This window comes from Bidens hawaiensis, unplaced genomic scaffold (genome assembly GCF_021521415.1).
Source record: "Bidens hawaiensis isolate Kalapana, Puna unplaced genomic scaffold, B.hawaiensis_p1.1 tig00030527_1, whole genome shotgun sequence".
NCBI classification, from domain to species: Eukaryota; Viridiplantae; Streptophyta; class Magnoliopsida; order Asterales; family Asteraceae; genus Bidens; species Bidens hawaiensis.
Window position 1 is genome coordinate 35730 of NW_027495092.1, and position 23328 is coordinate 59057.

General features: G+C 35.6%; 1 protein-coding gene across 1 annotated transcript; it reads left to right on the forward strand.

The window, feature by feature from the left end:
• The first annotated feature begins 823 nt into the window (after positions 1-823).
• Positions 824-2679, forward strand: LOC143580575 (putative E3 ubiquitin-protein ligase WAVH2). The gene is made up of 3 exons (XM_077063556.1): positions 824-1002; positions 1075-1176; positions 1374-2679. Exons 1-3 carry the CDS (start codon positions 922-924, stop codon positions 2493-2495), a joined length of 1305 nt encoding a protein of 434 aa, XP_076919671.1. The 5' UTR covers positions 824-921; the 3' UTR covers positions 2496-2679.
• The last annotated feature ends 20649 nt before the right edge of the window (positions 2680-23328 follow it).

Below are 23328 nucleotides of genomic sequence, written 5' to 3' on the forward strand. Positions count from 1 at the left end.
TTTCTAACTCTCTGTTTGAGCTCGGTTCTGCCGTGCTAATCTCTCAATCTCGGGTTCGAAAATAAGCGGTGACTGTATGCCCGAGTGACGGGTGTCCATGAACCTGTAACCTGCACAAACAACACATCTCGCTTAAAATGGGAAAATAAAATTTAAACTACAAACTTGAAATTAAAACGAACTTGAAATTAAAACTAACTTAATATTAAAATAAACAAGAAAATCAAATAACACGAAAGCACTAAGCGCACTAACTCCCCGGCAGTAGTGCCATGTTGATGCTAAACTGTCGCTATCTAGTAAAAAACAATTAATTTAAGTTCCTAATCACCTAAGCAAGCTAGGGTAAGTAGAACGTGGAACCACGAGGAGTACGTGGTCAATGTAACGTGCAATAGATTTCTAAAGTTATGAAATAACAGATTTACGTAATTAATTAAGTTTGTGGTTTATATTTAGTCTCTTAAAGTTCTTGCAACTCAATAAGTTTTTAAGTTATTCATCTCCGTGTTATCATGGTGTGCATTTGGGCTATGAGTTTTTGTTGGAATTGATGACGGACCAGATCGACAAGATAGTATCCGATCACGGACGTGAAGACCTTTTATCAGTTGATATATTTGAGTGTTAAAAAAATGAAACATGAATAGATTTCTTTCCCCTCAAGAATTCTGAAATTAATATTAAGTGGGACCGCAACTAAAAGACTGACTGACTGGCGGTTTAAAGAAAAGAAAAGAAAAGAAAAGAAAAGAAAAGAAAAGAAGAAAAATAATAACGCAAATGCAATAATAGATACATAAAAAGGAGACACAGTACACTACACACTGAAAGCTCACTTGTATGTAGTAGATAAGCATCATCACATTCACAATGCAGCAGTGCAGTTGAGTTGAGTTGAGTTGAGCCAGAAGAGGATCCATGAAACTCAAGCGAGTTGCTCGCAAACTCTTCCACACTTGCGGCTCCTTATCCTTCCGCCGATCTCCAATCAACCACACTGTAAGTATTGATTGATTGATGGAGTGTTTTTATTTACTTTACTCGCTGCTAACTTGAGATTTGATTGTTCAGGTAGAAGCTGGTTCGGTTTATGATTCGCCGGAACCGAATAAGAATTATGTTATGGATGATGAAACGGGTTTAAACTCAGATCTGCCTCATTCGTCTTCCAAGGTATTGTTGAGTTAATTTAGTAATTAATTGAATAATATGTGGCCTCTCATGCTTATGAATTTTAACACAATTGCTTCTAAATTTGTTGGATTATTGCTTTGCTGTTAATTAGTATGTCCTTGGGTTATGGATTATGTTTGGGAATTAACCGCTTCTGTTTCTCTTACTGCTTTTGATTTGTACTTGTTGATGTGCAGACCATGTGTGCAATCTGTCTTGATATCCTTAACTACAACACATGCACAACTCCAGCCCAGGCTATATTCACCGCCCAATGCTCGCACGCCTTCCACTTCGATTGCATTGCCTCCAATGTCCGCCACGGGGGGATCACCTGCCCTGTCTGCCGGGCCGAGTGGACCCACCTGCCCCGCAACCTAAAAGCCCCACCTTGCACCTATCTTTATGGCAATCAAACCGCCGACCCGATCCTCCAAATCCTCGATGACTCAATCGCCACTTTCCGAGTCCAAAGACGGTCGATCCTTCGGTCAGCCCGTTACGATGACGACGAACCAATTGACCCTGCTCAAATTGTTGACCATCAACGCCTCCATCTCTCCATTTTCACCGAACCACCGGGCTACAAACTTTGTGTAAGAGTAACCCATCAACCCGCTATCGATTTAGTACTCGTCGCCTGCCCAAACGGCCCCCATCTCTGGCTCATAATACAGTCAATGGCGTTAGTCGTGTTTTCGCTTCGCCCGATCGACCGTTTAGCAGTTGTAACGTACTCATCGGCTGCAGCGCGTGTGTTCCCGCTTAGACGAATGACATCATATGGTAAACGCGCAGCACTTCAAGTAATAGATCGTTTGTTTTACATGGGTCAGGCGGATCCGGTTGAGGGTTTAAAGAAAGGGGTGAAGGTGTTAATGGAACGCGCATATGAAAACCCACAATCGTGTATTTTGCATTTGTCGGATAACCCAACCCGATCGTACCAAGATGGGTTTGATAGAGAGATGGCAATTCAGATACATCGGTTTCATGTTGGGTATAGTTTCGGGACATCGAACGGGTTCGTGATGCAAGAGTTTGAAGAGTTTTTGTGTAGAATATTGGGAGACAAAATAAGGGATATCAATCTAAGGATTAGAGAAGATGGTAGGATTGTGGGAGTTGGTGAACTAAGAAGTGGTGAAGAAAGGCGGATACCGTTGAATAATATTGTAAACGAAGGGGGGGATGTTAATGTTCGGGTGGAGTATAGTTATGTGGAAGATGGGGTGCGGGGGTGTGTGAGGACAGGGGAGGTGGGTGGCGGGGGAAAAGAGGGAGGCGGGAGGCGGTGGTGGAGATGGGAGGGGCAGTAATGCTGGAAATTGGTATTACCATGACCCTTATATGGCTAGAAGATGGGCTAAACATTTGCATGCCTATAGACTTTAAAAAAACACAAGAATTAAAGTCTATTGTTGAGTATTCATTTATGTTCGTTTGTGAATTGTCATTTAACAAAATTGATAATTGACAAGTAGAGAGCCGCAAAAGCTGCATAACGTATGTAGTTATTTCTTTGGAAAAAGACATAACTATGGTCAGAACTACATGGTTTTCTATTTAAACTTGATTCTGTACGCCCGATGTTGTATAGGTGCTGTTGCTCGTTTGTGTAATTTTTTACCGAAACTTTTTGGTAAAAGGTGGGCATTCCTTGTGAAACAAGGAGGAAATGGACAAGAACTTCGTGTGACTTTGGTTTGTTATGACACTTGATTATGCATCCATATATCTTAAAAGCTTGTTTTCTAGCCTCATATTTTTATTTATATTATATATTTATTTGAAGTCTATAAACCATTTACCCAAACAAAACAAAAAAGTCACTGAACATCGCAAATGTGGCCACAACTTCAAAATCTTGGTAAACGGGTTGAACCGAATCACCCTTTGAAAACAATGAAGCAACAACGTATTTGACCGTGTTCTAGTGGACTTTTCCATGTAGGGGGTGCGTTTATTAACCGTACCCGAATAACAAACTCAAACCGAAGCCATATGAGACCCGAATAACCCGATCCGAATTCACCCGAACCGATTAAACTCCTAACCCGATATAAAATATTTGGGTCGGTATTTGGGTTGAAATACCCTAATTCGGGTTGACCCGAATAACCCGAAGTATAATACATCGATGCATGTATCCCTAATTTTTGTATATGATAGTTTAGCGGTGAAGTAACCATGTGTTTGTTTTTGCTTCAAATGTCTGCAGGAAATTTATGTCTGCGGGCGCGCAGACATAAGTTTCTGAAGACAGTTTGTTTTTTAAAAAAAATAAAAGATCTGAAAACTGCTTATATGATCTTAAATAATAAGCTAATATCCATCATCTTCACACTTCTTATCATCCTACCAACATCCAATGTCCACCACCACCACCACCACCACCCACCGTGCGCCACCACCACCCACCACCACCACCCCACCACCACCACCACCCACCGTCAACCACCCACCATCACCACCACCAACCACCGTCGACCACAACCCACAACCACCACCCACTGTCTGCAACCACCACCACCACCATCCACCCACCGTCCACCACCCACCACCACCGGTTATCACCACCACCACCCATCGTCGGTCACAACCACCGTCGACCACCACCCACCGCCACCACCATAGTCCACCACCCACCACCACCGTCCATCACCAGTCACCCTGAACATCTCGAAATTTTAAAGAATAATAGTTGTTATATTATTTATTATGATGGAAAAGTTTACCTGTGTTAGTAAAGAAATAATAAAATAGTAAAAATGGAAGAGTAAGTAGGCTAATTAGATGGAATTAATTATGAATCAAAAAGAAAAGATGAGCCTTAGGTCATGGGCTTGAGGGAGTATAAATACCCCTTAAACCCTAATCCTTTCCATTTCCATCCATTCTACACCATAGCCTACACCATCAAAACACACACTTAAGCCAAGCACCCTCTAACCTTGCCGCCAAGATCCAAAACCCAAAACCGAGTATAGAGATATTAGATCTTTGATTATTACGAGCAAGAAACAAGTCCAATATCACGTATTTAAGCCAACCGTAGCTCGAAGTGAATCGTAAAGGTACGTTTTAGCTTAAAGATTACATTTTACAGTCCGTTAGCCCTAAGGAATGATACGAAGGAAGATCGGTCATCCTTACGCAATACAAAAGTAAATTTGATGTTAAAGATGGACTTAATTAACTCGTTACTTAAAGACCTAGCTAAAACGGGTTTGAAAATGATAAAGGTTCAAGCTTTATGCTAAAAATGGATTGGATCTTGATAAGAAAACACTAACGGATGTAAAACAGTTAGGATGAGTAGAAAAGGTGGTTAAAACCAAGGAAATGGACCATAAAACAACTAACTAAGCTAAGGTAGAAATGAAAAGATAGAAAATAGGAACTGAAAGCATCAGACATGAGTTCTCGATCAACATGGGCTCTCGGTCAACACGAGTTCTCGGTCAGCATGAGTTCCCGGTCAAACACAAGTTCTCGGTCAACATGGGTTCTCTGCCTTGAGTTCTCGGCTGACTAGTTCCTGTTTTAGGATTTGGGCCTGGTCTCAGCTAGCCCATATACTATTAACAAACAGATGGGCCTGATCTAATTAAACCCATTTGAAACAAGCTATCCCATTAGTATAAGTTGAACAAACGAGCGTAACCGGATCCAGGTGAGTTTCTAGCCCCACCTCCTTGTTATATTTTTTTGGAGCTGTGTGTATACTCGATGTGTTTAGTTAATACACTTACCTTAAGTGGTAAGTGTATGCTATGTGAATGTTTATGAATGATGTATGTAGGATATATGAATATCTATGAATGATGTATGTATGATATATGAATGATGTAGAAAAGATTAAGAGTATGTAAGAAAGTATATAAATAAAAAAGAAAAGGAAGATATGTATGAATTGACGGCAAGAGGGTGGCAGACCCTAATAATATCTGTGAAGGAGGGTGACAGACCATAATAATACCTGTGAGGTTATAGGGCGAAAGTTTCTTTAAAGGTGGCAGACTTTAATAATATCTGTGAGGTTATAGGGCAGAAGGCTCTTTAAAACGTACGAGTAAGTATGTAAAGTAAGATAAATTATGAAAGTATGAATGAAAGAAAGAATGAAAGTAAGATTGAGGGTATATACTTATGTATGTACGAAAGAAAGAACGAACATGTTATGTAAGTAATATGTATCTTCGGATACGTATAAGTAAGTGTGTGAATGCATTGTATGTTACCTGCTTTAACTAGAACTCACTCAGCGTAGCTGACTTTTAGTATGCACGCAGGTGAATAGATTGAAACAGTTGGCTTGAGAGGCAGACATATGGCACGATTTGAAGGGACTGGCATCCATAGAAGATTTGTCACGAAGTTTAAATAAACTACGTTATGTTTTATTTGAAAAGACAAGTTTGAATGTTTGTAACGAATAATTTAAGTTTTACTATTTCCGCGAAAGTTTTTATTTAACTCTGATATTTAGAACTTTGTTTATGAGTAAATCCAACATCCAAGTAGGGCACCGGGAGCGGGGCCTTACACACCACCACTACCCACTGTCGGCCACCATCACCGTCTACTACCACCGTCCATCACCACCACCACCGTTCACCGCCTACCACAATCTTCCACCACCAATCGTCCACCACCACCCACTTCCATAGTTTGTACCCCACCACCCACTTTCATAGTTCGTACACCACCACCAATTATTTTAGCAGTTTACAAAGGTTAAATAACTTCTATCTATTGTGATATATATGATAGGTAACTAATTTTCAGCTTATACAGACGATATCCAGTTTATAAAACAAACAATATATTTTCAGATTGAAGACATTTAGACCAAATATTCAGTTGCAGACATAAAATCGGATGAAATCAGCTTGCAGACAATTTTTGTCTTAAAAAACAAACAGCACCGTATTCTTGTTCGGTTGTTCTTAAGACTCCAACTAATATTGGATCAATCACATTGGATCCTAATGTATTAATTACCATAAAGCATGTTAAGAATCCATTTTCAATTCAAAAACTTAAATAGTATAGTATCTAAAGTTTTAAACCAATATGTATTGAGCATGTTTCTTCAATCTACACAAGTATTGATCCACATGCTACAACATTCCATCCCGTCTAATGCATGCTTGTATGATGATTTTCATATTTTGCTAAATAATATATGTTATCGTTGAATACGGTTGTATATTATGGTTTTATAACGGCTTGGAATATGTTTTTTTTAATTTATGATATTGTTAAATGTGGATAATTTTTTTAATTTGTTAAACCCGACCCGTTTAAATCGAAACCCGAACAAACCAAACTTATTTGGGTCGGTTCTTGGGTCAGTCTGTTTTGAGCTCAAACCCAAACAACCCGACCCGAACAATCCGAAACCCGAATAAATAACCCGAAGAACACCCCTAGTTCCATGGCTTGAAGTGTGGTATGAACAGGCCGGTTTCGTTCCACTTCTTATACGTAGATGATGTAGTTTTAATGGGAAAGTGAAACCCCTTGCATGCGGTTAGCTTACGAGTTTTTATTTAGCTTCAGGATTAAAAATCAATTTATCAAGGACTTGTCTCTTTGGCATGTGTTGACGATCAATGGTGGATATACAAAGTGTAAAGGCAAGGGCGGATCTTAGTTGGGGGCGTGGAGGGGTCCTACCCCTCATTGTTTTTAGGCTAAGTATTATAAAGTACCACTCTTCTTTGACGGGTTACTAGGATAGTACCCGTGTTACATACGAGTTGAAAATAGATAAATAACAAAATCAATATAGACAACCATAAAATTTCATAAATAGACAACCATATATTAACATTAGGATGGCCTAAACAAAATCTTAGAGAGTAACATTCTCTACATAAAAAGTTAATAGTTACACAAACATGTCTATATTAGCAAAGTCATGAAAATATTTAAACTGTATTATCCCATTTTGAACTTCAAAAATTTCCATCCAAAAACAAAAGCATTTTGCTATAGAACCTGAAAGGGAATATCTCATAGAATAGTAACCAAGTTCCAAAAGTGTTTCAATTAGGTCACTTATGCATATTTTTCTCAAATTGGATCACTAAATCTTCAAATAATGTCTCACCGATTTTTTGTGTGTCAAAAAAGAAATGGAGGATAAGATGTGGGGTCGAATTTGCAATATGTAGTTAAATTTAGAAAATTTAAAAAAATGTTAATTATATTAAAATTCTAAAAAAAATAAAATAAATTGCACTTTGCTACTCAACGTTAACATAAAAAAAGGATAAAAAGAGTTCCTATATGAAACAAAAAAGAGAAAGGCTAAAAAAACATTTTAAAACCTTTAATTTAATAAAATATAAAAGTTGATTGACTTAATTGTAACACTATTTAAGTTGAGTGACCTAATTGGAACATTTTTGAAACTTGGTTACTATTCTATGAAAACAAAACAAACCATGCAACCTGATTAAGTATTAAACGAAAATATTAATGTATGTCATAATGAGTTTAGGTTAACATTAATATCTAGAAGATTATGTAAAACTAAAAACAAAATGTGTGAATGTAATAATTACCATATAAATATAGACAATCATAAAATTTCACAAGAAAACATTTAGAAAATCATAAAATTTAACATATCTTTATAACCACAACCTTAGAAATTCAGATGTTTTTTTAAAAAAATGCAACAAACTGGTCATCAAAATCATAATATTTTTTCACAGTCATATTAAACAAAACACATAATAAACAAAACTTAGTAACCAAACTATTGATCATTCAGACTGTCTTAATACAAACTTGATACTAAGACAAACTAAATATACACATAAAAAGGAGAGACCAAAAGAAGATTTAAACATGTCGGAGTCAAATTTACCAACCATAAACTTCTTCAAAATTTCACCTAAAAAAGCAAATTACATTCACAACCTGGCAAACAAAATAAACGATTATGGAAGTTTATTGTACGTTTTTGGAAGTTTCTAGCTATGAACTAAACTAATAACTTAAACAGAAACCACAAAGTAAACAATGAAAGTAAAAATTTAGAGTAATCAACTACATAACTAAGTTATTGAATAAGCGTTACCTTAAATTTAATCTTCAGATTCCAAAGAGTTTAAAAGATCATCAAGATTTGACTCATAGTTCTCACATTCTAACAACCATTTTACCTTCTCACTAACTTCATTTTCCAAATCCAAATGTGCCATTTCTTTTCTAACATTAGCAAGCTTCAAGTGATCCAAATCTCTTTAAAAGAAACATATCATTAAATTCCAATATTGATTTAGGATAGTACCCGTGCTACACACGGTGTAACATATTTAAAAACATAATATATATGCAACATCATATAAATTTAATGAAATGCAAATTTTGTACTTATAAATAAATGATACTTTTACATGAATTATAAGACATCATAACTTATTTGAATCATATACAAAAACATACAAAGACTAACAAAGATAAATGAAAAGTTAAAATATTTTATAACTTATACCATTAGTAAAATAATAAGCAAACAAAGGAAATTAGTCTCCAAATAAATAAAACAATTCTACAATGTCGATTCAACAAAACTTATATCTCAATGTTGATTCAAAAGATGAACTCTATCTAAGACATTTATTACACATCAATCACTGTAATGTTTATCACTCTAAGATAATACCCATGTTGATTTACACATCAATTTTAAACATTTATTACGCATCAATGTTTAAAGATGTTAAAAGATGAACAATATATAAGACATTTCTTTTTTATAAGTATATTATAAAATTATGTTATAAAACAAACTGTTATAACAATCAAAAACCTAAATTTAGTCTTTCATAATACTGTAATTAATTTATCTTTAAAATAAAGTCTTAATCAATATTCAATAACATGTTAATTTTCATTCAAGTGTGTTTGACATATAGTTGATTCATAATATATATCATTCAGGAATTAGCCAAAGCTTTCTCATTCCATTTTTATAACTCTTTTGTGGATAAATTATGCTAAATAATTATTGAATAATAATAATAATAATAATAATAATGTTTTGATAGACTGTGCTCTATTTAACCCGTTTCCTTTATAGCTATACTTTTTTTACCCATTTTGACAATTACATCTACTTAGGAGATTAAAATTTTCACCATATTTCGTACATGCTAATTTAGTAGTGATGTAAATATAAATTTACTTTTATTAAACTTTAAACATAAAAATATTTAGAAAATGCTTTTTCCTTATGGAAATAATATGAATAAATTAAGAAAACATTCCATGTTCACTAATAGTTATTTTACGAAAAAAATGTATAAATTGAGGAGAAATGTTTTTTTATTTTTAGCAACCGCTGTTTTTTTGACAGTTATGCTAAAATCATTTTATGTCTCATTTTTAGGTGTTTAAAAATAAAACATTTAATGTAAATTAATGGCTGTCAACTTAATAATTTTTGAAGTAAAAACTTATATTATGTCAAGAAAAGTATTATCTTTTTGTACAATAAACATAGTGATTAAAATATAATTTAAAACATAAATTAGTAGATGATGTATATGAATATGGTTGACGACTATTAAATAAACTTTATAACTAATCTTATTTAAACGAATATAAGTTAAAAGTTACAAATAATTTTTATTTCTAGTTAGGAAAAATGTATTGATATAATTTTGATAACATAATTAAAAGTGTAACAATAATTTTGGTAATATGATTAGTATTGATATAAAATGAACAAATGAAAGTTTATTATATTTAAGGGAACGATTATTACTGATATACTCGTTATTATTGATATCTAGATTAGAGCCCGTGTTACACACGGTTGGAAATATAAAACAATAACATAAGAACTTGTAAAAATATACTTAATTTTTTCAAACCTGGGTCATAGTTCAATATGGTTCCAAATGCTAGTATTTGAACTAACAATATATTTCAAACCCGGGTCATATTTGAAACGAAAGTACGAAATAATTTTTAGTAGTTATAGAGATTATAATATTGGATTTAAAATTGAAATAGATTGGAAGATAATTTTGAATTTCGGTTTGTTAATATTAACAAAATTGTAACTTAGAATTGATTGGTTAAGATTACTAAATTAAGAAAACTGTAATTATACTAATTTTAGTTTTTTGAAAATACAGTCAAAGTCCAACTATATAATATATTATTGTAAATTTCATATAAATGTTGAGCATTTGAATTTGAAAATTATTTAACTTTTTTTTTTTGTAAAAATTCATATAAATAGAAATGAGAATAAATTATTATTATTATTAAAAATATAATAATGGTCAAATTTATCAAAATTAAAGTCAAATCATGTTAATAAAAATAGTCAAATTCAGTCAAATAATTAACCTATTAAAATTTTGGTTTTTGAAAATACGGTCAAAATCCAACTTTATAACCTATTATTGTAAACTTCATATAAGTGGTCAGAATTCGAATTTCAAAATGGTTTACATACATATATTTTATTAGTCACATTTAGGAATAAATATATTAAGGGATTTAGTTGAAATTGACATTAAATTCATAATAACTTGAAATATTTTGAAATGGTTATTAAAACTAAAATCCTATTTAGTTAAGGCATGAATACTCAAAAATTATGAAATGGGTTTATAATTATGGATAATATTAAAAAAAATTAAAATTGTTTTCAAAAAATTTGTCAAATTCGGAATAAGAATTATGTTTAAATATGTAAATGTTACTTAAACCTATTTAATATAAATGGTAAAATTCAGTCAAATGGTTAATATGAAATTTGGTAAAATCAGGTTTTTAAAAATATAGTCAAAGTCAAATGGTATAACATATTTTTTCAAACTTCATATAATGGTTGTGAATTCGATATGTAAGTTTAAATTAATATGTATATGTAATATGTAAATATGTTAAATTATAATAGTGCAAACATTTATCAAAATTAAAGTCAAATAATTAATTATTATATTATTAACATTATAATAATGTACACATTGTTGCCAAAATTAGAGTCAAATCATTTTTTATCAAGTAAAACCCAAAATAATATAACAAAACTGTATAACTTATTTTTATAAACTTAATATTTTTGTTAAGAATTAAAAATATAAGAAAAGGTTGAAACAAATTACTATATATATGTAAGTGTTATTTAAAATTTAACACTATTTTTTATAAATGATGAAAAACAGTTGGATAATTAATTCGGTCGAAAAGTTATTAAGTTGCTCATTCGGTTTTTTAAACAAATAAGGAAAGTCAAACTCTGTAAATTGTATTAATGTGATTCTTAGATATGATATAATATAAATTTATGTAAACTAAGTATGAATGAGTAATAATGGTTTTGTAAAATACCATAATAAAATTCCATTTAATATGATATCTAATTTATGAGGTATAATGAGTTTGTTATTTTATGAGTTTTTTTGTATAATGAGTTTTCATATTAAATTTATGAGTTTTTTTTTGTAAACTAATATAATATTGGAAGATATAATGAGGTTTTAGATTGGACATAATATTTGTAACTTAATTGAAAGTTGTCAAAAACAATAGAATAATGATTATATTAATATAGTTAATTTAATGTACATTATAATCTTACAAATAAGTAATATACATAAATATTAAAAAAGAAATATACATCAATATTAAAAAATAAAAAAAAATACATCTTATCAACTAATTCTCAACCCATGAAATTAGCTTATATGAGTCATGACAATAACCCGGAATGATAAAGTCGAATAGTAATATTGACATTATGGAAGATTTGAATTATAATTTATAACTGGAAAATTTGAATGATCTTACCGGAAAAACGAAATAGTGATAATGACCATGGTATCTCCGATTTTTATTTAGGTTCTAAAGTGAAATTAGCTTACATCAGTCGGGACAATAACCTGAAATGATAAATTCAAAAATTAATACTGATATAGATTTGAATTATAATTTATAATCGGAAAATTTTAATGGCCTTACCGGAAAAACAAAATGGTGATAATGTCCATGGAATCTCCGATTTTTATTTAGAACCTAAAGGAACAACATGAATAACAAAATCACAAGAAAAATATAAAACTTAAAATAAATATAAAATCACCATTGTGATAGATATAAAACATCACTGGAAAAACTTACTGGAAAACTGTAATAACGTCCACAGATCAATTACATCGTCGTTTTTAATTTACAACCTAAACTGATTATAAGGAAATCATTAACCATGAAAATAAATATAAAATGTTAGAGGAAAACATTACCGGAAACAAATATAATATTGCCGGGAAAACATATAACAAAATCGGCCATTAAACTATAAAATATAACTTTACCAGAAAACGAATAATACCAATCTAGATTACCGGAATATATGAGAGGATGGAAGAATAAGCCGGAAGATAGAGAAAGAGAGAAAAAAATGGTTAGGGTTAAAATTGTTAAGGTTTAAATATAGTGTATGGCATGATTTTGCAAGAGTATGAAATGAAATAGGTGATTTGGCATTGAGGTGGCAATGATGTGGACACCCTAGAATGATGCCATATGTCAAATGCTCCTTGCTTTAGTAGCATGTATACATATTTCTGGACGGATCTTTTTTTCTATCAGACATATAAGCTGCGGTTCTTGTAATGTAGGGGTGTTCTTCGGGTTCGTTTTCTGGGCTTTAGGTTTTTCGGGTCGGGTTCTTCGGGTTTCAGAGTTTTAAATCTTAACCCGAAACCCAAACCAAATCCAAGTTTAGCAGTCGTTCCATCAAGGCAATTTTTACCGGTGATCTCTCTAAATCTTTATGCCCTTCTCACAAAACTTACCATACAACAATGAATATCAAGCATCTCCATTTCCAAAGATTGATTTGGTTCAGAACTTCCACCAAAACTACTATTTGTGACAAAAGCAGTTTGAATCTTTGGATTAGGAGCAATCACAGATTGTGATGCATTAAAATATAACCCAATGTCTTGAGTAACTGATGAATTCTTCATTTTTTGTTTCTTTCTTATCTCAAGTTCATGTGATTCCAACTTCTCAATGAAACGGGCTATAGTCAATCTTGCATAATTGATCGGGTTTGATTGTTGAATCATTATAAAAGTATTCCAGTCATCAGACAAAGAATCATCAAGCTTGTCAATGTATTCATACTCTTCTTTATCAATTCCCAATCTTTTCATCTCGTTCACAAAATGACAGTATCTCTTAATCAATTGAAGCATCGTTTCACCTTTGACCATGGTGAAAATGTCAAACTCTTTCTTTAATAAACCCATCTTTGACTTTCTTATGTCGGGATTTCCTCTGTCTTTATTCAGTAATGCTTCCCAAATTGAATGACATAATCCATTGTGTTGCAATAATTGAAAGATCTCAGACTTGATTGCTTGCTGAAAGATATTCATCATCTTTTTCTCACGAATAAATCTTGCCTTCTCAGCTTCGGGAATTTGAGATAATCTATGACTTTTCCCATTCTCATTTCTTGGAATGATATATTCAACCTCAACAGCTTCCCAAGTGTCATAATTCATAGCTTGTACATAAGTTTCAAACTTATCTGCCCAACTAGGATAGTCTTCTATCCTAAGTAGCTTCGGGGGCTTGGTTGATGTTCCCATTTCATTTTCCAAGTTAATATTCTGAATAATCGGTGACGTGTGTGTCACAAACACATTTAAATCCTCCATCTTTGCAAACTCAGCACAAAAACCAAGAAAATACAGTGTATAACCTCCACTCACCGTATAACCTCTTATCTAGCGTATAACCTCATATCCGGAAAAAATCAATGTAGCGTATAACCAAATCCACATGTAACTCACTTATACGATCAAGATCACATCGTATAACCACCTTAAACGTTTAACCAACTTATACGGACGGATAACAACATATACGTGAACCAGGACACCTCATGCGCTAGACGCATTGCTAATCTTTGATAATCAAAAACTTGAATTTGAGCTTGAACTAATCAAAATCACTCATGCAGAAATGATTATTAGGTAACAACGAACATCTTTACCAATGGAATTAAAAAATGATCCACAAACCAGAGAGTAATTGAAGAAAATTTAATCGGTAATGACGTTGACTAAGAATCTTCAAATCTTCAAACAATTAACCACAAAATGTGTTGTAATCAGTAGCGAATATGAGCCTCAAGCTCTGATACCACTTGAAAGTACATGATCCATATCATGCATGACATCATTTACGTAAAACGTTATGATTTGGACTGATTAACTTGTTATTTGCTATACTAAACAATATCGTGGAATAATAATGTAAAGGATTAACAACACATTCATTTGTAAGCTCTGATATATTGATATAACAACTTGAGTACAAAATCAGAAATGTTACCAAAAACTTTTACAAAATAATGAACATGACCTCCTATTTATACTGCTACAGTACCATGTATAAGTCCATGGTCAGCGTATAAGACTTATACGCCAGTGTAAGTCTTATACGGTTGATTGTGACGTATACACTACAACCAGTTTACATAATTGATATTTTGAGCCCTTTACACAATATATTTGACATATTTAGCCCACTAGACCTAGCATTAGACATTAATGCTCTAACAAGTCTGCTCAAACTAAACACTTAGAAGAATTCCAAAAGATAACCTTACTCGAAATAAGATACCTTTCTTGAATAGGTATTAGGCTTGCTCGAAGTGTCTGGTTTGCTCGAATTCCATACCTAGCATATTTCTGAGGAGGTTGAGAAGTCCATGCAAATAATAACAATAAATGCTTAAATTCTCATATACCTTACAAGTATATATAGACGATGAAGTCATCCATTATACATGTCATAACAAATGAGCTTCATTCGTCATCATACGCTTAATAAATACTTTAAGACTAACGAATAACACATTTGTTGTTCTGATTCGTTAACAATCCTAAAGAATAGACCAAAATAAATATGCATGGGCTCATTTGTTATTAACTACTCTAACGAATGGCTCATTTACATAACGAGTGTACCCCTTGTACATTTACCAAAATACCCTTTCACATTATAAAGACCAAATACAATTACACAAAGATCGAGACAAAAAAATGTGTACTAACAATACCGATTATAGGATACGAGCTATAATCGAGGAGAATTATTTACTGCAACGTGTTACCCTTACGATACTACGATAAGGTGATTTTCATGACCCCACTTTTTAAACTGTTTTAAGAACATTTAGGGTGAAAATCATGTATATATATATATATATATCTGGAAACATGCTATGATGTGAATTGTCTAAGTGCTAACACTTGAAAGTCCCTTCAAACACTAGTTATTAATTTCAAATTGGTGGCATGTGGATAGTACTATTGGTTTGACAAACCCAATTGACAGGGCCGGAGGAGTATGCCTGGACATATTACAATTTAACATGACCATATAAACTCATTGTAACATGCTATGTGGTGTTAGACATAGTACCTTTTGGGGCATGTGGCAGTTGAGGCCACGAGAAGTGTGTGGCCAGTGGAGGCCACGTGGTATAGCACGTCAAGGGTTCACTTGCGGCTTAGCATAATCACATCATATACATACGTACATATTGTAAATACTACGATAACGTATACCGATTTCGTACAAACTTATGAAACTCACCAACTATTCGTAGTTGACCCTCTTTAACATGCTTTTTAGGTGAACTGAAGTTGGAATAACGTGCTTATGTCCTTTGTGTTAGAGTTTGAGACCGACACTGTGTAGATAGATGCAAGTACACTATTAAATAATAAACGGCCTGAAGAACAGGTTATGTATCTTTCACTTAGTCTATAAACATAGTACAAAACGATGTAACATGATGTAAATTAGTTTGCTAATTTTCTTGATGAACAATGTGGTGGTTGATACTAGAGGTGTTTGTTACATTCCCGCATTACGCTTCTGCATCTACTTAGTCAGGGTGTAACAGAAGTTGGTATTAGAGTCATTGGTTATAAAGAATTAGGATGTCCCTTATGATACCCTAATATATAACCGTAGGCTCGAATAGCTCTAGGAATAAATAATAATTAATAATATATACTGATGACTTTCAGGACGAACTCGAATGGTTAAGTGGGTTATTATGGTCCAGAACGTAATAACGGACTTGCTTGTACATGTAACATCCCGTTTTCTAGTTTCGGTAAATAAATGATAATACGAGTTATTATGAGTTGGGTTAGTGTTGGGTTAAATGGATATGGGTTATGGACTTGGGTTATAAAAGAATGAAGGAAAGACCATGGAATTAAGCCCATGATCCATAATTATATAAGTCATAATTACCCATTTAATTTCATTTCACACATATTCTATACACCACCAAAACACACACTTAAGCTCTCTCTCTAATCTCTCCTTTCTCTAACCAAACCAAGATAGAAAACCGATCCCGATCCAAGGTAATAATAGTATGATGTTGTATGAACTTAAACCCGTTAGATGTGGTCACGAAACGACGAGATGACACCGTTAAACCGTTTAAGTCACGAGATCCGGATGGAATCAGGTATAAAACGAACCTAAGATGAGCTTAGGGATCACCCTAGCTCAGATCTGGATCGAACGGGGCGAATAACGGTGAAAAACGAGTTTCCGGCGAAACCGCGTTTTTTCGGTGACGGCGCCGGAAATGGTACGAGGAAAAAAGGGAATGTAAGAGAATGTTTTGACATTCTCTGACCTAACCCTAGTTCGTTAACGAGGAGTTAACGAACTAGAGGTAATTCACTAGTTGATTCGTTAAAAATGGCATAACGAACTAGCTTTAGTTCGTATCCAATTCGTTAAGGGAAGAAGACAACGAATTACCCTTGATTCGTTATAGTCATTCGTCAAAAGAGATAAGGAATTAGAAGATCCAATTCGCTACATGGACTGGTTAGCTATATGGACTGATTCGCTAGAGGGTCCAGTTCGTTATAAGGGTCCATATGTTAGAGGGTCCAGTTCGTTAAAAGGACTAGTTCGTGATGATAAGTCAATTCGTTAAAGAACTGAGTAACGAACTGAAAGTTTAATAAAATGGCAGAACAGTCCTTGGACTTATAAAAGAATGGTTTAATTACAAAGAAGCCCTTGAACTTTTTAAGTTAGCAAATTACAAAGAGCTTAACCCCAGCCAGGGGCTCTGGCCATTGGACCCTGCTAGGGGCTGCCGCCGCTAGACCCCGCTGCGAGGGGCGCTGCCCCCGGACCCCGTTCGTTGTGGGTAATAATTAAACTAGAATCACGATATGAGCAGTGATAGTTAAATTGATACGTGTAATTGTTATACAGTTAGTCGGGCACAGCTCAAGTAGGGAATAACTATTAACGGTGAACGTAACCGAGTTCAGATGAGTTTCTAGCCCCATTCCTTGTTATGTTTTCGGGGATGTGCGCATACTAGATGTGATTAGTTACTACACTTATCCTAAGCGAAAAATGTATGCCATATATGTATTATGTGAAATGTATGAATGATTTCTTGTCGGTACGTGAACGATCTTCGGATATTTCATGTTCTGCTAGGAAATGGTTTGATGATATATGTTGTAGATGAAGAATGAATGATGTATGTACACATGAAACTTACAATTATGTATATAGTAAAGTATGGTATGGAGGTATGGAAGAAACGGTGACCAGATCCTAATAATATCCGAGGATGAAGGGTACCGGACCCTAATAATATCCGAGGGTGGAGGGTATCAGACCCTAATAATATCCGAGGATGAAGGGAGACCGGACCCTGATAATATCCGAGGATGGAGGGTACCGGACCTTAATAATATCCGAGGTATGTAGGGTGAAATTCCCTTTATAATGTAAGGTTAGCTATGAATGTGTATGAATGAATGAAGTATAGGTTATGTATGTAATGCGTACCTTCGGGCACGTATATGTGTTTGTAAAGTAAGTTATGTGTTTAACTAGAACTCACTTAGCGTAGCTGACTTTTAATATGCACGCAAGTTAACAGATTGAGACAGCTGGTTTGAGATGGACACATGGCAAGATTGAAGAGGCTGGCATATGAAGATTGTCATGATGTTTTGAATGTTATAATATATGTTATGTTTTAAAAGACAAATTATGGATAATTGTAACGAATGGTTGATGTTTTATATTATTCCGCGAAAGTTTTAATTAACTCTGTTATTTAGAACTGCGTTTATGAGTAAATCCAACGCCCAATGTAGGGAACTGGTAACGGGGCCTTACAAGTTGGTATTAGTGCAAAGTTCAAAAGATTTAAGTATCATACATGCTTAGACTCGAACAGAGAATGGTTAAATAATAAATGTTAATGCTAGCTTAACTGCTGAAGAAAGGATATGTGTATGTAGGGATAGGATTTCCTAATTGTTTAATTGATTAACTGTTTAAGAGTAGAACCGGCACAAATAGAGTCATGAAGGGAAGTGTATAGGACACTGAGAGTAACGTGATAAGCTAATCACTGCTGGCCACTGTTATTACCTGTTAGCCTTACTATCATTGAACTAAATAGTTCCTTGAGTGATGGCATTTGTGTTTTTCTTTCCCGAATACGATGGCTGGATCTAGGGCAGTTGTTGGAGTAGGAGGCCGCACTGGACATCGTGGAAGACCTCGTCGTGTCCAACAACCTTCGGTTGAAGCAACTTCCAACACCGAAGATGAAGGAAGTGTAGCTGGGCGAAACCCAAACAACAACGAAGGGTTTCAGCTTGACCCTGCAATTCAAGCAGCTATTGTTCAAGCTGTAGCCACTGTTGTGAAGAACTTGAACCATGAAGGGTCTGCTGGAGGCCGTGAAAGAACGACTAAAAGGGCAAAACGAGGTGGTAGGAAAGATAAAGATAGGGAGAGGGAGGTCTCGAGTGGGGTTAGGTCAGTGATGGTTGATGATAGGAGGAGGGGCCGAGGTGGATGCAACTACAAGTCATTTAAAGGTTGTGACCCACCGAAGCTAACTGGTCACCCAAGCAAGAAAAGAAAGAAGATGCCAGTTCAAGATAGCCATGTGTCACTCAAGCAAGCTCAGTAACGGTAAAGTGTATGGTTAAATAATAAATGTTAATGCTAGCTTAACTGCTAAATAAAGGATATATGTATGTAGGGATAGGATTTCCTGATTGTTTAATTGATTAACTATTTAAGAGTAGAACTGGCACAAATAGAGTCATGAAGGGAAGTGTATAGGACACAGAGAGTAACGTGATCAGCTAATCATAGCTGGCCACTGTTATACCTATTAGCCTTACTATCATTGTACTAAATAGTTCATTGAGTGACGACATTTGTGTTTTCCTTTCCAGAATACGATGGCTGGATCTAGGGCAGTTGTTGGAGCAGGAGCTCGCAGTGGACGTCGTGGAAGACCTCGTCGTGTCCAACAACCTTCGGTTGAAGCAGCTTCCAACACCAAAGATGAAGGAAGCGCAGCTGGGCGAAACCTAAACAGCAACGAAGGGTTTCAGCTTGACCCTGCAATTCAAGCAGCTATTGTTCAAGCTGTAGCCACTGCTGTGAAGAACTTGAACCCTGAAGGGTCTGCTGGAGGCCATGAAAGAACGGCTAAAAGGGTAGAAGGAGGTGGTAGGAAAGATGATGAAAGGAAGATGGAGGCCTCGAGTATGGTTAGGTCAGTGAAGGTTGATGATAGGAGGATGGGCTGAGGTGGATGCAACTACAAGTCATTTAAAGGTTATGACCCGCCGAAGCTAACTGGTTTGGGAGACGTAATTACTACTCTTCAATGGATAACCTTCATGGATAAAATTATTCGAATTAGCGAGTGCCGTCCCGACCAAGCTGTGGGATACGCTACCCAATCATTTGGTGAGGAGGCAATGTACTGGTGGGAGTCGGTGGAGCAGAGAAAGAGTCAGGAAGAGATAAAGGTGATGAGGTGGGGTGATCTGAAGGAGTTGGTAATGAAGAGGTTTTGTGCTGATGCGGAGGTTGAATGGGTTGAAATGATGTTTTTGAGTCTGAAGGCGGGAAAGATGACACACCGCGAGTACACCACTGAATTCAACCGCCTGTCTAGGCTGGTTCCGGACATGGTGAACACTAAGGCCAAGCGGATTAAGTGTTACATCCAGAGGTTGCCACATAATGTTTGCGTCTTGGTCAAGGCTAGTAGACCTGCAACCTTTGATTATGCTGTAGGACTTGAAGAAATGGTTTACGATGACTTGTCGACGGACGAAGTGGTGGCGGAAGAGAGGAGGGATAAGAAATTGGTCGCTGCTGTCAAGCGATCAGGTACTCAGTTATGGAACCCTAAGGACAAAAAGCAGATGGCGTGGGAGAGAAAGACATGCAAGACATGTGGAAAGGTTCATGGTGGCGAGTGCAAGTGGGGTACTGGTTTGGATGTTTGTCACAAATGTGGAAAGGCTCATGGTGGAGAGTGTAGACATGGAACAAATGCCTGTTATAAGTATGGGAAGGTGGGGCACTATGCTAATGAATGTGATGCAAAACCCGCATGCTACAAATGTGGTAAGACGGGTCATATGGCAAGAGAGTGTATTGATGATGGAGCTGGGGGTAGTGGAAAGAAAGATGTTGATCAGGCTAGACCAAGAACTAGAGCCTACATGCTGACTCAAGAACAAGCCAAGCAAATTCCGGATGTCGTCACTGGTACGTTTTTAGTAAACGGTATTTCCGCTTCAGTATTATTTGATTCGGATGCGAATAAAAGTTTCGTAGCTACACCATTTAGTAAATTAGCTAAAATGAAGTGTTGCCGAGTGTCTAAAACCTTTGTAGTAGAAACCGCTAGTGACACTTCGGTTAAAGTAATGAGGATGGTTAAGGACTGTAAGATAGAGTTAGAAGGACATGAGTTTCCTGCCACCTTATATGTTATAACCTTAGGAGGGTTCGATGTGGTTTTGGGGATGGATTGGTTGTCAGTTTATGGTGATAAGGAAAGTTCAGGGCTTAACGTCATTTCAATGATAAAATCCGAAGGGTTATTAAGACGAGGATGTGGTGCTTACCTGGCGTATGTTGTCAACGCTATGGCCGAGACGAAAGAAATGAAAGATGTTCCTATCGTGCACGACTACCCAGAAGTATTCACTGAGGATCTTTCGAGGTTGTCACCGGAGCGAGAGATAGAATTCTAGATAGATTTAGTACCAGGAGCCAGCCCATCGCGAAAGCACCTTACCGTCTAGCACCGTCCGAGATGAAAGAATTGATGTCCCAACTGCAGGAACTCCTCGACAAGGGTTTCATAAGACCAAGTGTTTCCCCGTAGGGTGTACTAGTGTTGTTCGTGAGGAAGAAGGATAGAAGTATGAGAATGTGCATAGACTATCGCGAGTTGAATAAGCTTACGATAAAGAATAGATATCCTTTGCCAAGGATTGATGATCTGTTTGACCAACTGCAAGGTTCAAGTTGGTTCTCATGAATAGATCTCAAATCAAGCTATCATCAACTGAAGGTAAAGGAGGGAGACATCCCTAAGATAGCGTTCCGAACGCGGTATGGAAACTACGAGTTCCTCGTGATGTCATTCGGTTTAACAAATGCTCCTGTAGCATTTATGGACATAATGAATAGGGTGTGTCGGCCAATGTTGGATAAGTCAGTTATTGTCTTCATTGACGATACATTAATTTATTCAAAGAGTGAGTCTGGTCATGCTGAGCATCTGAAAGAGGTATTGGAGACTCTTAAGAAAGAGAAGTTGTCTGCTACGTTTTCGAAATGCGTGCTCTGGTTGCGAGAAGTGCACCCTGCCATAATGTAATGCGCTTCCAATGCCAATAAAAAGTAACCCATCCAATGGTATTTAACATCCAAAAAACTGCCAAATAAAATGCGTCCCAAGCCGAAATATCACAAGTACCACCTCGTCCTGGGCCATCGCACGGAAAACTATAACCAAAATCCTTTTTATCTGGCATTAACTTGGAACCACGTGCATCTAACGCACCTTTTACTAAGATCAACGTAGTTGTATGTAAACCCAGAGCAATAGCATGATGAACCAAAAAGTCTCCAGGACCTATTGTTAAGAATAGTGAATTACTATTCTCATTAACAGCATTTAACCAACCTGGCAACCATATGCTTCGACCCGAATTGAATGCCGGGCCGTTCGTTGAAGATAAAAGTATATCGAACCCATATGAAGTTTTACCGTGAGCAGATTGTATCCATTGAGCAAATATAGGTTCGATTAAGATTTGCTTTTCCGGAGTACCAAAGGCAATCATGACATCATTATGAACATAAAGTCCCAAGGTATGGAAACCCAAAAAGAGGCTGGCCCAACTTAAATGAGATATGATAGCTTCTTTATGTTTTCTAGGTCAGGTGATTAATCGTGAAAGGATTACCGTGGACACAGCTAAGATTGAAGCGATAACAAATTGGAAGACTTCACAGAATCCGACTGACATACGAAGCTTCCTAGGGTTAGCTGGCTACATTAGGAGATTCATCAAAGGTTTCTCCAAGAGAGCCGCACCGTTGACCGGTATGACCCGAAAGTCGATAGTATTCAGTTGGGGTAAGTTTCAAGAAGAGGCTTTTCAGGAGTTAAAGAAGAGACTCACGCAAGCTCCAATCCTTGCTTTACCCGATGGTGACGAGGTTTTGGTTGTTTGTACTGATGCTTCGCATCGTGGGTTAGGTTGCGTGTTAATGCAACGAGGAGAAGTGATAGCCTACGCGTCTAGACAGTTGAAAGTCCATGAGAGTACTTATCCGACGCATGATTTAGAGCTAGCAGCAGTAGTGCATGCTTTAAAGATATGGAGGCATTATCTGTATGGTACAAAGTGTACCATTTACACAGATCATAAGAGTTTAAAGTACTTCTTCGAGAAGAAGGAATTGAACATGAGACAGAGGAGATGGTTGGAGTTGATTAAGGATTACGACTGCGTCATTAAGTACTATCTTGGTAAAGCTAATGTGGTCCCCAACACGCAAAGCCGTAAGAATGAGGAAGTCCTTGCAACACTTAAGTCATACCAGCTGATTATGAATTCAAGTCTTTTTGAAGAAATTATCAAAGTGCAGTAAGAGGTGTTAGTAGATGAAGGGTTAGTGAAGAAAGAAAGAATTTACGGCTAACAAGATGAGTTGATAGAAAACACGCAT